Source organism: Acomys russatus, chromosome 11 (genome assembly GCF_903995435.1).
Source record: "Acomys russatus chromosome 11, mAcoRus1.1, whole genome shotgun sequence".
Taxonomy (NCBI): Eukaryota; Metazoa; Chordata; class Mammalia; order Rodentia; family Muridae; genus Acomys; species Acomys russatus.
The window spans coordinates 31,654,272-31,671,600 of record NC_067147.1 but is presented as its reverse complement, the minus strand read 5'-3'; the positions used below and the strand labels follow the sequence as shown (position 1 = coordinate 31,671,600).

Genomic DNA, 17,329 nt, shown 5'->3' with positions numbered 1-17,329 from the left:
AGATAGACCTGAGAAAAAGACCCCCAAGGTTAACCTCTGCCTTCTGCACACATATGCCCATGTACCAACACCCACACACTTTAAAAAATCCTATCAGGTCATAATTCCCCAGAAAGGCTGGAAGCCAAGGCTGGGGATGGAAAATGTCTTGAAGCCCTACATGTCTTGAGGCCCCAGGGCCAACCATAGAACTTGCCTGTGCTCTTTCCCCATCTCTTTAAGCAGGTGCAGTTCCCTCTTTGCACTTTGGTTCAGTGCTGCCCTGCAGCACTATCTCTGGCAAGCAATTGTCTCCTTTCTATTCCTACACTGCTCCCCTTTTCAGGATATCCTGTGAATGGAACCACACAGTGTGTAGTAGCTTGGGTGTGGCTGTTGTCAGTTAGCGCCCTGCGTGTGACATTCATTCAAGCTGTTGCCAGTTTCAGTAGCTCTTCAGCATCAACTGCTGAACTCTATTATGTATCTATATTACCATCTGTTTAGCAACTCAGCAGTTGAGAGACGTTTCCAGTTGGAGAAGATAGTGTCTAAAGTTATTAATAAAAATATTCAGGCAGAGGCCTTTGTGTAGCCTGTTTTCTTATCTTATGGAAGATTACCTAAAAACGTGGCTATCATCTGATTTATAGTGTTGACTTATTTAGTGTGCATGTGAGTGTGACACGAAAGAAAATAACTCGCCGGAGTTGGTTATCTCCTACTATGTGAGTGCTAGGGATTGAATTCATGTCATGTTGTTAGGCTTGGGGACCATGCCTTTACTCACGGAGCATCCTATAGGCCCAGTGCTGTTTAATGTTTTGAGAAAATAGCAAACTGTCTTTCCACGGTGGGTGCGGCACACTTGTTCCCTGTGCCCAGCAGTCCCTGGTGCTGCCCGCTTTTGGAGGCTGCTCTAACAAGTGCAGTAATTCTGGATCTCTAAAGATGACAGCGGCCAGGTTTTCACATCCTTCCACTGCTCAGAGATTTTGTCCACGTCTTTATTGCTTGTTTTCTTTAGTTGTGATAATTTTCTAAGTATTTGGGAAACAAGTCCTTTACAGCAATATCTTTGATAATAAAACATATCAGTTAAAACATTTTTTAATATCTTTCAGGGAACAGCTGTTTTAAGTTTTGATGAAGTCTGGTTTATTGTTTCTTTTCCCTTTGGTAATATTTTTTAAAATGTTCTAAGAAATCTTGGCCTAAACCTTTTTATCTTTCCTTTTCTGGAGTTTTATATTTCAATTAGTATGTTTATGCCTGTGATCTACTTCAAGAAAACACTTGCATGTGAAGTGCCATATGAGACACTCTTTGTAACGAACATTTTGTTTTATTTGTGTGTGTGTGTGTGTGTGTGTGTGTGTGTGTGTGTGTGTGTGTGTGTTTACATGCCAGTAGGGGTCAGAGGACAACTTGTGGGAGTCAGTTCTCTCCTGTCTTGTGAGTCCTGGTGATTGAAGCCAGGTTACAGCTGGCGGCAAGGGCCTTCACCCCTGAGCCACCTGCGCTGACCCAGGCTCTTCTGTAAAGCTGTTTGTGGCCATGTCCGTACTGTGTGAATGTTATCCGTGGTGAGAATTTCACATTCTGATTGCCAGATTTCCTATACTGGGTTTCGATGTAGCTCAAAGTACATTTAGAGGCCAATTTAGGTGGAACTGATAGCTAAGCTAGGAACCATCCCATCTATGAAAATGGTATAGCTCTTTGTCTTTTTAGCTCTTGGAAAGCTCCTCTCTAGTGTTTTATAGTTGGACTAGTACAGATGTTAGACATATGTTGTTCAGTTCATGATTTGAATAGTTTAAACTTTAATGTTACTGTCAAGGGTTGACATCTTTTAATTTCCTAACCTCGTGTTCTGTGACCTTGATAAACTTCTTTTAGTGTTTCTAGTAACTTTTTGCAGGTTGTTTGATGTTTTCTACATAAAACAATGTTATCTGTGTCTAATGACAGTTTTATTACTTCCTTTCCAAATATTTGTGTGCTTTATTTATTTTCCTTACCATAATATGCTGACTAAAGCTTTCAGTGTGGTGCTGAATGTAAGTAGTGAGAAAAGACATCTTTACTTTTAGTTCTAGCTTTAAGGAGAAAGAATGCTGTCTTTTCCTTATTCTTATTACAGAGAGAAATAGATGATTGATAGAGTGATAGATGACAGGCAGACAGGTAGATAGATAGCTACACACGTAAATACACAGGTAAATGATAGAGAGATAGATTATAGGTAGATAACTGATACATACATACATACAAAGGTGAAAGACACATAGGTAGAGGGATAGATAATAGGCAGATAGGCAGATGATAGATACATAGGTACGTAGGTGAGAGAAACATAGATGATGGGTCTTTTTATATTGCTTACTATTAATAGCCCAAAACACAAAGAGATGGAGGCTATATGCCAGCCTTAAAACATCCAGTAAATAAGCTATTTAATTAAATATAAAATTATGCATCAGAAGAAGGAAGAGAGCTGTGTAGCTAACGAAAGGGACACATTCAGTTGCTATTTTGCCCAGGGTAGCATGGATAATGAAGAATATGACTTTGTGGCTCCTGACTACCTACTTCAAAGTGAATCTGAGAACCTGTGTGCTGATCTCAGTATCATAGCGACCTGAAGCCCATCACACTCACAAAATTTAACTTTCTGGTTTTAACCTACGTCTAAAGTCACTGAGCTCAGCCTCTAAATGTCTTTATCATCATTTCTTGCCTTTCTTTTCCCATTTTTGTACTTTGTGAGTGTGTATATGTGTGTGTGTGTGTGTGTGTGTGTGTGTGTGTACCCTTTCTTTCTTGAGACAGTTTCACATAGCCAGGATTGCCTGAAATTCACTGTAACCAGGGATGACCTTGAACTTCTGATCCTCCTGCCTCTGCTTTCCAAGTCCTGGGGTTATCAGTGTGTGCCACCATGCCTAAATAATCACACACACACCAATTTGTCCTCGTAAGCATTTTTAGCAGTTGCTTCTACTTTCTTATAGAAAACTGGTCCTAAAAGAACATAAGCCCACTATGCAAATTCTTTCCAGGAACCCTACTAAAATGTCAACTCTTGTTTCTATTTCCTCTTCCTATTCCTCTTGTTATTTGAAGGCTATATATTAGGTATTTTACACATTTGTCTCTTTCCCAAGTTCAACACCCAACACCCAGCTAAAAATGCCAAACAGACAAAGGAATGGGGAAACATTTATCCTGGTGTGGTGGTACCTGTTGATAATCCCAAGATTTGGAGATCAGAGGCAGGAAGGTTAGAAGTTCAAGGTCAATTCTTGGCTACATAGTGAAGGTCAGAGAAGCAGGCTGGAGTGTTCCAACTTAGCTATGGGATGCCTTCTGCCCTCTGCACCACAATCCCCACACTGATTTGGAGTGTAGGTGCTAGAACAGAACTGAAGTGAATTCCCATTTCTGAGTAAATATCAAGGGGCCAGAAAGAAAAAAACTGGCAGATGGTATCCAGTAGCCGGGCCCCAATAGAGGTGAATTCTAATTCACTATGACCACATGGTGGAAAAAGAGAAATGACTCTCACAAATTGTCCTCTGGCCACCATGGTGCACACCACCCCTAATAAATAAGTGTAAAACTAAGCTTTAAAGGTCCTAGTGAGCATTGATTCTGTCAATGATTACCTTGTTTTCTGTTGTATATACACATTACCATGTCCATGTCCATATACACATATGTGTGCATCTGTGCAAGACATTTCCCCAGTAAAGTTCTATTTCTCAAAATTGTCCTTTTTATCTTGTACCACTAGGCTCTTGATGTACCCATTAAAATGATTAACATCTAAGATGTTCTCCATAAATTTAGGCAGAAATACTAACTGATCTGATTTTTTTTCCCTGTTAGGGAAAGATCCAAATGTTGGAAGGAACCCAAACATTTTGGGCAAACTTAAGCCAGTATGATCCAGTTCCGTTTCATTCCAGGAGTAAAATGCTGGACAAAAATCACTCATATTTGAGCCAGGATATGACACTCTGAGCAGAGCCAAAGGCCTCCAGCTTATTCTTCTACCAAAGCTGTGTGTTCAGCAGCTCTGCTGCCATCAAATCTTCACCCAAGAAGCTCTGTCTAAACACTGTCTTGGCAATACAGCTTTACCCAGCTGTCTCTTTTCAAATTTAGCAAGGATGAGAGAGAGAGAGAGAGAGAGAGAGAGAGAGAGAGAGAGAGAGAGAGAGAGAGAGAGAGAGAGAGAGAGAGAGAGAGAGAGAGAGAGAGAGAGAGAGACTAAAAATATCACAATAACTGGAGGCTGACATTTGAAAGCCTCTTCAATCAAAGCAATGCGACAAATGTTTACATTAACCAAGGGAATGCCGGGCAATGGTTCAAAAAATGTCCTGTGGCTGGGTGGATGTGAGCAGAGCTTGTCTATGTGCCCAGTGACACTGTAGAGAGAACCAGATCTGGGCAGTATCAGCTGACATGCTGCAGAGATGTCTGAGAGAAAGGCCATGCCAGTTGCCATGTGCCTAGGGACCTGAAGGACAGACGAGCAGCCTGGACAAGAGCCTGGGTATTCCAGATAAGCTATGGGACTCTTCTTGCCTCCTGCACCATGACCCCACTTCCCTTTGGAGAGTGTGGGTGCTAGTGGGAAACTGAAGCAGATTCCCATTTTTGAACAAATATCAAAGGGTCTGGAAGACAAGAACCAGGCTGATGGTGCCAAATACCAGGGCCGTACTTCACGCAAATTCTAACTCATGTATTTCCCCTTAAGGCAAAGAAGGATTCTTAACTGGTTAAGATTTAAGCTGCACAATATTCACTCTTGTTAATTGTGGCAAACACAATGCCACAAAACAAGAACAAAGCACCTATCAGAATCGTTCTCTCTGTCAGTATAGGTAAGCACCCGATACAATGGACGCTTCTGAAGCTCTTTGCTTTGGCAGGTAGACAGGGATTGCAGCCATGTTGCTCCCAGCTTCCGGTCATAGATCACCAGGGAGACACTCTGCTTGATGGCACAGTGTTCGTCCCTCTGGGAACTGCCCAAGTTTACACTCAGAAGCACTTGGCCTAGTTTTGTGAGACTCCTGAGCTCATGAGCAACTGTTGCTATCTCTAAGCTCTCATCGTGTCCTGTTTATGTTTTCTCATGGTGCTTAAACACTGTGTCATCATTCCCTGGGCTCATGTCTGTCACCACCCCTGAGCTGTGGGCCCCATGAGAGCAAGCTCTAGGCTTTGTTTATCTTTGCATTCCTTTCAGAGCCCATGGTGGCGCTTTTGTGATCACAAGATAAATAACAAATGTTAGATGAATGAAAGAACTGATTATACACAAGAAAAGAATGCCAGTCCTGTAGACCTTTTCTGCTGGATCTGTCCAGGTTGACATTTGCATATCTGATATTGATGGTTTGGCAGAAACTAACCTAAGATGTAAGGGTCCTTCACTATTTTAACTTGTCAAAATTTAATTTCTCTTCACTCTCTTCCCCCAAACGCTTGGGAAATGGACATTTGATTATTATTTCGGACCTTTAAAAAAAAGTTATGTGTGTGTACATGTTTATGTGCAAGTGCCAATGGGGGCCAGAGGGGGACGTCAGTTACCTTGGAGGTGAAGCCACAGCCATTCGTGTGCTGCCCCGCGTTGGCAGTGGGATCTGAACTCAGGTCTGTCAGAGAGAGTAGAATAGCTCTTGACCACTGAGCGTCTCTCTAGCCCTTTGGTGATTCATATACGGAGGAAATGGAGAGCTAATAAAGGCACGGTATGAATATTACAGCACACTGGTGCTGCGGGCATGTTGTGAACACACTAGCTCGTCCTTATTGCTCCCCTACTCTTCATTGCATTTTTCTGTTTGCTGATGTGCAGACCACGGTAGTGCTGGGAGGAAGGATCTAGGTTGTGTGTCTGTAAAATGCCTTTATTTCATCTTTACTCTTAATATTAACTTGGATAGACCTAGAAAATATTTTTTAAAAATCCTTACTCGTTCTTTTAATATTTATTTATTTATTTATTTATTTATTTATTTATTTATTTATTATGTATACAATGCTCTCCCTGCATGTGCACCTGCAGGCCAGAAAAGGGCGTCAGATCACATTATAGATGGTTGTGAGCCACCATGTGGTTGCTGGGAATTGAACTCAGGACCTCTGGAAGAGCAGTCAGTGCTCTTAACCGCTGAGCCATCTCTCCAGCCCTCCTTACTCGTTCTTATTTCCAGAGTTGCTGAAGGAAATCTGTTCTAAATCAGACCCTTGACATTCGTTTTCCTCTTGTTTTCTACACTGTGGCTGTATGTTGTAGCTGCTTGAAATATGTTCTTTTAAAATGCTCATTTTAGTTCATTATTACTACTATTATTCTCATTTTAATATTATTATTGTTAGTGGTGTGTGTGTGTGTGTGTGTGTGCATGTTTGTGTGGAAGCCTGAGAGTGTGTGTATGTGTACATGTATGCGCACGTATGCATGAGCATGAGAGTGTGTGCATGTATGCATGTGAAGGTCAGATGACAACTTTATGGAGTTGGTTCTCTCCTTCTACCTTTGTAGCAGTTCCAGGGATTGAACTCATGTCCTCAGGAGCTGAAACAAGCACCTTTACACACTGACCCATGTCAGAAGCTCAAAGGCTGTTGGCTGCCCCAGGCTCTCTCCTGCACTAGTATTGCACGTGTGCACCTGGAGCCCTCACCATGCTGCCCTGTGTCTTGCCAATCCCTTTTAATTGCCCACCCAGGCCTCAACTTTGCAATGTCGTAGGGATTCTCAAGCCACTAGCCTCTTGGTAATTCCACTTCTTCACTTTCAGTATGGCTAGAGATTTATGTGCTTCCTTACAGTGGTTCTGAAATTCTCCAAATGTGGAGCAGCATGGGTATACTGAGTCTGATGTCTCGAAACCATCTCATGGAAAAGCTTACTCTTCAACTGAGCCTCCTAAGCAACACTGGGGCCCAGGAACTCAGGAGAGAAATGGCATTTATTTCATATGGTGCCCAGGGATCTGCTTTCTGCTCTTCTCCTTCCTGACTCAGAATCAGAGGCAACCACACTACCTGACTTGTTTAAGCAGTGGCTTCTGGCTATGTTTAAGCAATTTGGGCACAATTTAGTCAATCCAGGGCAGGAACCTGGATGACGGGAAGGGCAAGACTGTCTGCTGGGCGGCTTCTCCATCAGCATCTGTGGCTCTTGAGAATGGGGCTCCTGTGCTGCTGAGGCTGCTCCTCATGTTTGAGTACCCACAGCGCAGCTCTAGCTCTTGGGTCCTGGAGATGTCAGCACTGTGCTTTGGCTATAGCACTGGCTCCTGGGTCCAAAGTGTGGACTGGAGCTTACGGTCCTCTTTTGGGAAATGTTGGCGACTTTAGGGAGTAGGGCATAGCTGGAAGAGTGTGGGTTACGGGGGAAGGTCCTTGGGGACTGTACCTTGCTCTGGCTGGGCCCCCCTCGCCCCCCAGCCGCTTACTGGATATTGCCATGAGGTAAGCTACTGAGCCATGATGTTGTGCCTCACTTGAGCCCCAGAAATATAAGCCCTTTGAAACCATGAGATAAAAATAAAACTTTCTTGCCCAAAGTTGACTTCCAGACATTAATACAGAAAATAAAATTCCACTAAATCGCATTGTCATGTTGTCCCCCACAGCTTTGATCGATGCTAACCTCTAGAATGCCTCACCAATGGCCGAGCATCTCAGCTGTACCATCCCTTGTATACTCACTTCCCTGCGCAAGGCCTACAGGGGTTCAGTTTTCCTGGGTGGTGACGCTTTGCAAAATAAGATTATCCTTTCTTTGAGGAGAAGGTGCACCATAGTGACTTGACTCTCAGCTGAGCCCCTTCAGGGTCAAGGACATCTCTATTCATGTCAAAGAGTAACAGGATTATTACTTGTTTATTTTTGCTATCTGTGTGTGCATGTTGTCTCTCTGCGCATGTATATGCACCTCATGTATGCAGTGCTCTTGGAGTCCAGAAGAGGGCATCAGATCCCCTGGAGCTGGAGTCACAAATGGCTGTGGGCTGGCATGTGGGTGCTGGAAACCAAACTAGGAACCTCTTAACTGCTGATCCAACTCTCTGGTCCTGACATAAAATTCTTACTACCTGAATTTGGAACAGCATATTTAATTTTAATTTTGTACATGGTCTGCAGTGGTGCTGCAGGGAGCTGGGGTGCCCACCATGGTATCATACACTGAGATCCAGAGTTAGCATGATTCTGGGTTGGGGGTGGGGTGGGGCTTTGGTTACAGCAGGAACCTTGACAAAGGCTCTCTGTGCTTTAGCCAGACCTCACAGGCAGGGATGCAATAGTTTATGTTTTTAACACATGTGTGTGAGTGTGCATGTGAGTGTGTGTTTCTGTGTGTTTCTGTTTGTGTGTATATGCCTACATGTGTCTGATGTGTGTATCTGTGTGTGTGTGTGTGTGTGTTTGTTTGTGTGTGTCTGGGTGTGCATGAGGGTGTATGTGTATGTGTCTGATGTGCATGTATTTGTGACTATGAGTGTGCATGCATGTGTCTATGTGTGTCTATGTGTGTTTGTATCTTTATGTGTGTGTGTATCTGATACGTAAGTGTGGTGTGTGTCTGTGTGTTTGTGTCTGTATATGTGTGCGTGCTTGTGCATGTGTGCGTGCTTGTGCATGTGTGTGTCTGATGTGTGAGTGTGGTATGTGTTTGTGTGTTTGTGTCTGTATGTGTGTGCATTCATGTCTGTGTATGTGTATATGTACTCGTGTGTATCACAGTGAGAAGGTGAAAGTCAAAGAACTTGCAAGAGTCATTCTTCTGTTCTATCCTGTGAGGCTGGCCTCCATATACAGTAGATTAAAGAGAACTGTTTTCTCTTTTAGTCACCATTTCTCTTTTGAGAGAGAATTGGGTGAGACAGCACTGTGTCTTTAGAAATATCTTATGAACTTTTTTTTTTGCTTGTTTGTTTAAAAACACTGTCTCTTTAAAATAAAATAAGATAAAACAAAACCAAGAAATCTGTTTTCTAATGAGAGAGGGAAAGAAAGGGTGCAGATTTGGGTAGGTGCAGGTGTTGGGAGGGTCTTCAAAGAGTTGAGAGGAGGGAAAATTGTAATTAGAATATATGAAAAATGATTTTTAATGCAAAATAAAAGAAAGACAAGATCTCATGCATCCTGGGTTAGCTTTGAGTTCACTACGCAACCAAGGGTGACCCTGAACTTCTAATCCTCCTGCCTCCGCCCCCAGTGTAGAGATTACAGGCATGCACCACCATGCTCGGCTTGTGCAGTGTTGGGGTGGGGACAGAATCCAGGGCTTCATGCGTGCTATACAAGCTCTCTACTGACTAAGTCACATTCCCAACCCAGCTCTACTACTTAGCTGGAAATGGAGTGCACCACTGCGTCCCGAGCCTTGTTTATCATCTGTGTAATAGAAATCCTTAATAACCACACACAGAGTCCACCTACACGCCTCCCAATCATAGAGAAGGAATGGCAATGTATCACATGGCTGCAAATCTCACGGGTGTGAAAATGCCCAGGCTTGTGCAAAGTCCTGGATGCAGGCTTGCATGCCAAATGTGAGTTTTTGGACTGCAATAAATGGACCATGTATAAAAGAAGAGACTTCCCTCTGGCACGGCAGATGCTGGTGCCTGAAGCATGGTGCAGCTTAATACAAGGATGTTTTTCAAATCCTTTCAGATCTGAGGCCCACAGCTGAGAGCGTCCCGTGTGTAATGAGAAATGGCGCGAACAGTCTGCAGCCCCTCCTCGGCTGCTGGCCTGAGATGGGTACTCCCAGCCATGCTGGGCTCTAGCCTTTACTTCCTAAAGCCCAGGCGGCAGAGTTGCTGCCAGCCTTGTCCCACTTCCTGTGAAGAACCGCCTCTCTTCACTGCCGCCTCAGTCCAGTTTCTGACCTTCCCTGGAGATCAAAGCATGCTCTGAGGTGGACACAGAACTTAACAGTTTCTCTGTCAGGGAAGAGTCAAGAGAAGAGAAGAGAGTCTGCGCTTACTGCTGGAGCTCTGCCTCGGTGAGTGCCTCAGTCCGCTCCTCTCCGGTGGCCACCGCCAGCTCTGCCTTCAGGTCTGCAATCTCCTTTTGCAAGCGGATAATCATCTGTTCGGGGGAAAAGTGGGTTAGCACATGTCCACCTCTGGTCACCGTAAACTTGGAGGCAGCAAATACGCAGCTTTGGAAGTTATGAGCCATTGGCTGTGCAAGATAGCTCCATGATTAGGAGCCAACGCAAATTCAATCCTCGAGACCCACTTGGCGGAAGAAGAGAAGTGACTCGCACAAATACGCTGTGTGTGTACTAATTGTGTCCACATGGGTAGTTAATTAAAATGATTAATGATGTCAGGCTACAAACTGTATAGAGGACAATATAAAAGGCTTCTGTGTCCCTAACCTAAAGACTTTGCCAAAATAACTCTAGAACTAGTTTTGTTTTGTATTTTTTAAAGCAAATAAATCATTACAGATATAACTTGAGACCTCTCTCTGTTCCCCTTCTGTCCTTCCTGGAGTGTCTATACTGCAGTTACAAGTAATCAAAACACGTCCCTTACACTGTTATATGTTTACTCCATACGCAGGCTTCCACGTATGCTCCCTTATATAATGTATACTATCCTTTTGTGTGCCTCAAAGTTGGTAAATGTTCTATTACTGCATGTAATTGCATCTTGTTATTTTTTTTCCTCTCACATCATTTAAGCTCACTTATATTGGTTTAGGTAGCTCTTTATGAATTTTCAAAGGCATATAATACTCCAATAACATATATCAGCTCTGTTAGAGTTGAGGAGATGCCTCAGTCAATAAGTTCTCTGCCTTTCTGCAAGGGCATGAGCGATCCCCAGACCCTACGAGGAACAGTCAGATGTGGTGGTGTATGCACGTAATCCTAACGCTGGGAAGACAGGTCCCTGGAGTTTGGTGGCCAGGCAGTTGGTTGTTGAGCTCTAGGCCAGGAAGAGACTGTGTCTCCAAAAGACAGGCTTGTGATTTTATGTGTGTGTGTGTCTGTGTGTGTGTGTGTGTGTGTGTGTGTCTGTGTGTGTGTGTGTGAGTACGTGTGCATGTGTGTGCCCTGTGTACATGTATGTGGCAGGTAGGATCTGATTTCCATGCTCATCACCCACTTTGAGCTCACATCATGGTCGCGGATGCCTGCCACGTCAGAACTGAGTAGAGGCGTAGCTGCTGGGGCTTGCCAGCCATCAGTCCATATCATTTTCAAAGGCACAGGGCAGAAAGAAAGAGAAAGAACACCACAACTGATGTCCTCGTAGGGCCTCTGTGAATGCACGAGCGCGCGCGCGCGCGCGCACACACACACACACACACACACACACACACACACACACACACACACCATCCGTCCTACTGGAGTCTGTGCTATGGTAGATGGCAACCCTGGTATCTTCATGTCAGGGGATAGGTTTGTTTTTCTGGTTCCCTCTTCACTGGTTTTGTGTTAGGGAGGGAAGCAGACATCTCAGGTTTAATGCCCACAGTCCACAGTTCCAGGACTTTGACCTCCATCCCCTTGTTAACACTGCCTGTCCATGTTAAAGGACAGTTGCAATCTCAGGCCCCTCTCTTCCTCAGGTAACATGATCTGAAGATGCTCATAGAACTACATGTACGTGAGTTCCGGGCTACCTTGACTACATCAATAGGACGGACAACCCTTCCCAATTACAACAGTAGTTTGGATGTATGCTCCAGGAGTTTTATTTGAATGGACAGAGCGCCATGGGTTTTACTTGCTGGAGTCTTTTCAGAAAACACTGTTAGAAACCTTCAAGCCATATAGAATAGAACTCTGGACAAGGACTGAGTCATTCACTTTACTGCCTTTCCTACATTGGAGACGGTTGCTGTGGCTCTTTCGTCTCTGTGACTGTGGATGTACGTGGGGATGCATGTGTTCTAGGGATCATCCTGTCTCTGCCTCCCATGCAGCAGCATTGCCAGGGTGTGCCATCGTACTGGCCTTTTTATATGTGGGTTCTGAGGATCAAACTCAGGCTCTCATCCTTGCATAGGAAGCAACCCGAGCCTTCAGTTCAGCATCTTCTAAGGATTTCCAAGCCAAAACTACTATCAAATCATTTTTCTATTTTGTTAAATAGAAATCTCCATTTTCGTGTATTGAAATTACCAAAGCCATGCTCCCCTGCCAATGGATTGCCTGTGGACTTAGAGGCATGTGGGGGTGGGTGGGTGGGTGGGTGGGAGTGGGGTGGATTCTGGCCACATCCAATCATCTCAGAATCTTCCCAGATCATGTTCCTTTCATCACCATGTCACTCTGAAGTACCACTGTTTGTTGATTCTGATCATGCAGGGTGGCACCATACTTGCCATTAAAATCTCAGCGTAAGACACAGGAAATCCCAGCCAAGATGTGTCTTGAGTGTTTTTTTAATCACTTCCTTTAAAAAGATGAACTTTATTACTTTATAAATTATGTCTGTGTGTGGGAATGCCCATGAGTAAGTGCAGGCACCCGACGATACCTGGGACATCAGTTTCTGGAGCTGCAGTTATCTGTAGTTGTGAGTCACCTGACTTGGGTGCTAGGAATGCAACTTTAATCTTTTGCAATATACGTGAATGCTCTTAACTTCTGAGTCATCTTTCCTGCTCTCTAGGACAAAATTTTGATTGTCACTTGTATTTCAGGCAAGCTTCACACCTTAAAAATAATAAACACCAGTGTGTGGCTTTAGGTGCCATTATTTCAGAGACCAGCAGGCCACACTTGGTGGTTACTATGTGAATCAGAAGTAGAAAGAAACACAGCAATTGCTTCAATTATCAGCTGTTAGCCTTTTGCTCCTGATCTCTCTTTGCTTTAAATCTCTTACAGACCTACTACACCAAACACTCGCTGATTTCCTCTTCCTTTAGATCATTCAAAGAAAAGTCTCTCCAGCAAATTTTAAAGAAAGTAAAGAAATGGTTCAAATGTCTTATATGTTTGGTTTCCATAAATTGTTAACTGATTTTTGTCCTCCAGATAATAGACCTTTTCTGACTCTGCACAACAATGCTCTCAGGATGCAGGAGGGACAGGGACAGCCACAGTGGTGCTCTTGGGATGCAGGAGGGAGAGGGACAGTCATAGTGGTGCTCTTGGGATGCAGGAGGGACAGGGATAGTCACAGTGGTGCTCTTGGGATGCAGGAGGGACAGGGACAGCCATAGCGGTGCTCTTGTAATGCAGGAGAATAGGGACAGCCACAGTGGTGCTTTCAGGATGCAGGAGGGACAGGAGTAGCCACAGTGGTACTCTCAGGATGCAGGAGGGACAGGGGTAGCCACAGTAGTACTCTCAGGATGCAGGAGGGACAGGGGTAGCCACAGTAGTACTCTCAGGATGCAGGAGGGACAGGGGTAGCCACAGTGGTACTCTCAGGATGCAGGAGGGACAGGTGTAGCCACAGATGCTCTTGATATACAGGAGGGACAGCCAACATCCCCCAGCAGTGCAATACCTCTTGCCTCTGCTTTTGTGTTCTATTCCATCACCTAGAACTCTGTTGTTCTATGGTCTGACCAAGGTGGGTGCAAGGAAGCCCCTGCTTTTCCCATTGATTTCTCCATCAGGGCAGGGGAGGCTCCCTGGGGCTGGCAGGGCAGAACAGACAGCTCCATTGTCCCTTTGCCTCTGTCCCTCAGTGGACTGATGGTACAGAAGGAGGGCAGAGACTGGAGAAGAAGGAATTCAGAACACAGCAGTGGCCAGGGATCATATTTTGAATTTGAGAAATTTGAAAATGAAGTTGTCAAGGTTTCACAATTTTGAACTCTGCATGTTACAAGGCCACATGAGTTTCTTTTCTAGAGGAATGAGAAAAGCTGAGTAACTAAAAAATATGCAACCTTAATCATAGGATTTGACAAATCTGAGATATTTAATCAGAGTTTGGATGCTGACCTGAGTTGCTTCAGTGTTGCCTGACTTTCCTTTGCAAAGAACGTACCAAACCCAAAGGAAAAATGTGTTCAAGGTGAGTAATTGAATTATGTTTCTATGATTTCCTTGCATAAAAAGTTGCTTTGATAAAGCAGGAGTTATCTTTATAAAATCAAGAAAACTGATAATTTTTTCATGAAACTATTAAACTATAGCTAACCTTTAGGAGATGCTAGGATAAGTAACAGATGCTTGTATAAAATATTTCTACTTAATAATTCTCTCTCTTTATGAAGTGTGCGAAAGATGGCTTGACACTTGGTCTAAAAAGGAAAACTGATGTTTCGTGAAAGGCTAAGACCTGAATCTAAATATAATTGTGTTTTCCTGTTGTAGTGTTGCACCACTGCACTCCAGCCTCTTGGGTGTGTGCCCAGGATGGACCACAGTACGTCATGAAGCAGATGATCGTGAGCCCGACTATCTGGGGTCTGCTCCTACTCTCACTAAGACCATGAGTAAATTATTTCATGCTCTTGTGCCTCAGTTTTGCTATGCTCAGAGACAGCCATAATTACATCAGTGAATGCATGCTGGTACTAAGGGCACTGCTTAGTACAGAGTCACTGCCCATGGCCAGTTTCAGCTAGTCATACATATTTATGTTACATATATACATTTATGTAAGTCTAATTAAAATTAAGGTTTCTTATTGGAGCTACGGATGTAACTCAGTGCATAAAGCTCGTGCCCAGCATGCTCAGAGCCCTGGTTTCTCAGTGCCGCACAAACCAGTTCTGGTGGAGTGTGCCAATCAGATGGCAGGAGGACCAAAAGGTCAAAGCTATCTCCTCCTACACATGAAGCTTAAGGCAAGCCTGAGCAACACAAGTCCCTATCTCAAAAATGAAACATTTGCTTACCAGCCTGGGATCAATTTCTTCATTGAGGATGGCTTCGTTTTTGATGAGGGCTACTCGCTGAGCAAATCTGCAGGTAGAGATAGACTCCTAAAAAAAAAAAAAACCCACAAAATAGCTTCTTAAAATATGATGGCATAGAGAGGTATTTCTCTCCAGCTAAAACTTAATTTACATTAACAAGGGAAAAAGGAGTAAGATGTTTGGGAAGACACACAGTAAATAACTACACCTCAAAAGAAGGGAGATGCTATTTTCTTTCTTTTAAAATGGTATTGGTTTAGTAAAATGCCAATGTCAAAAATATAGGCAACCCTGAGGCCCCAAGAGGCAACTGCTATGTATCCAACTCTTAAACCAGGACTGCACAGGAAAGGCGTAACCATAGGAGGTACCGTGAGCCGCAAGTATGCAAGACCATGGAGTAGGAAAGTATCTGTAATAAACCAAAGGAGAGGTTTTCACAGCATTCACACTGCGTGATTGGCGCTATCTTGGGATGCACCCTTCTGCTTTGTTTTCCTCTTTGGGGGACTGTCTACATCCAAGAGGTTAAGCTGATTCTTACAAGACCACGGCTGACTCCACAGCCACCCAGGGAAGCTCTTTGTCGGCATCCCCTTGCCTTTTAAGCACCTTGGGTGCCACCATATGCGAGAATCTAGGACTAGATCTCAGAACAGTTCTGAGATATCCAGATCTCATCAGTGAGGCAAAAGTGAGCAAGAGAAGCTGAAGACTCCTTCTCTTTTATACCATCAGGCCTTCTGAGATTGGCATGCATGGCCTCTTCAAGCTGTTCTCCTGAGGCCATTTCTCAGGTGAGTTAATTATGACACCAGCAAAGAAGCCAAAGCTGTGAGCCTTGTGGCGGGTTTACCTCTGTGAGTGCAAGTCAGCGCTTCTCAAGAGATGCAAACTCGCTCAGAGTCTCAACTCCACCTCACCACCCAGCCACATAAACCCAGACTAAGAGTTTCAGGGAGATGTACTGCGTACATCGATGTTCCTCTTCTCTAAAGACAGAGTTGCGATCATAGTGGTCATGCAGTTCCCTCCCAGACTGTCTCGGAGCACGCTGGTCATCATGGAGTTCCTGTAAGGGATGTGTGTACGGTGTTTTTCCGAAAGGGCAATGATGACCTGTGGGAAGGTGAACAGATGATGGTATTAAGCGGGCGGGAAAGCCACACCTGGCAATGGACTTTCAATAATGAGAATACAAGACACAATAACTAAACACAGATGACTCCCAGGACCTGGGCACAGAGCAGTCGTCTTAACAAGAGCTTTCAATGTAAAAAATGACAAAAAGTGGGGCTGAAGTGATAGGTCAGTGGTTAAAGTTAAGGGGACCTGAGTTTGATTCCTACCACCCACACTGAGTGGTTCATACTGCTTGTAACTCCTGCTCCAGGGACTCCCAACATCCTCTCCTGGTTTCCAAGGCCAGCTGCATGAAGGGTGAGCAAGAAGGATGCTTACAAAACATCGGTTCAGCATGTTACTGTCCTCCTGACTCTGAACCTCTTTCATAAGATAAATGCTAATATTCATCACCGTTCTAGGGAACACTGATGTGGGTAACACAAAGAATATGCTTCTAACCATTCCTGGTGATACTAAATTGAATATTAATGAGTTCACTTTTGGTTGCAAGTTCTAGAAATTGTAAATGACGCTGGTCCCAGTCAGGAGGGACAGAAAAGGGAACGAACGCTGTAGGCTACAAATGACCCACAGGGTTAGTGGTTTATGCCTGTGTCTCCACTGTCTTCCCTGTGGTACAGGTTAAGCTCCTCAGAGCCACAGGATGACTGCCACCCCTCCCCCAACGTTATACGTCTTTGGTCATAAGTTAGATGAGAACAGATTTCTTTCCTTTTATCCTGAGCTTCTCTAGTGAGCAGCTGAGAGGAAGGCTCTAGTTTTCTTTGGCCAATAAGGGCCTAATCCCCTAGAGCTGGGGTGGCCTCTGGGTGCTCTCTGCCAGAACAGGCATCCCAACATCCTCTGCATGAAGGGATCAAAAATTGCTAGAGAAAATAATTAAACATCAACACGGGATTGCGGTCTTAAAAATGAAGGAAACGAGGCTATGCGCGATAGAATAAAGAAGCCAGGATTTGGAGGCAGAATCCAGCTTTCCCACTTGTGTGATCTTAGGAAAATCTCCAAAGTGTGTTTGCTTATGTTTCCCTGTAAATATGGGACTAGAACGCCTGACTATTCTGGAGGAATGTTGTAAAGGTCAGGAGAGGGGGGCTGAAGAGCTGGCTGAGTGAAGGAGTGCTTGCTGTAGAAACATGAGGACATGAGCTGAAATCTTCAGCACCCACGTAAAAAGTGGTACGTGGCTGTACATGCCTGTCACCCCAACACTGGTGGACATAGAGACAGGTGGGTCCCAGCTGTCACAGCTGGTCACTTACCAGCCAGCCTAGTCTACCCAAATGGTGAGCTTCTATTGTTT

General features: G+C 44.2%; 1 protein-coding gene across 1 annotated transcript in view; it reads right to left on the bottom strand.

Annotated features, from left to right (window-relative positions):
* Positions 1–17,329, bottom strand: part of Kif6 (kinesin family member 6) — a 275,255-nt gene that overhangs the window by 157,044 nt on the left and 100,882 nt on the right. Inside the window, 3 exon segments of the mRNA XM_051152685.1 lie at positions 10,016–10,119; positions 14,860–14,946; positions 15,856–15,999. Of these exon segments, the coding sequence (XP_051008642.1) occupies positions 10,016–10,119; positions 14,860–14,946; positions 15,856–15,999 (335 nt within the window).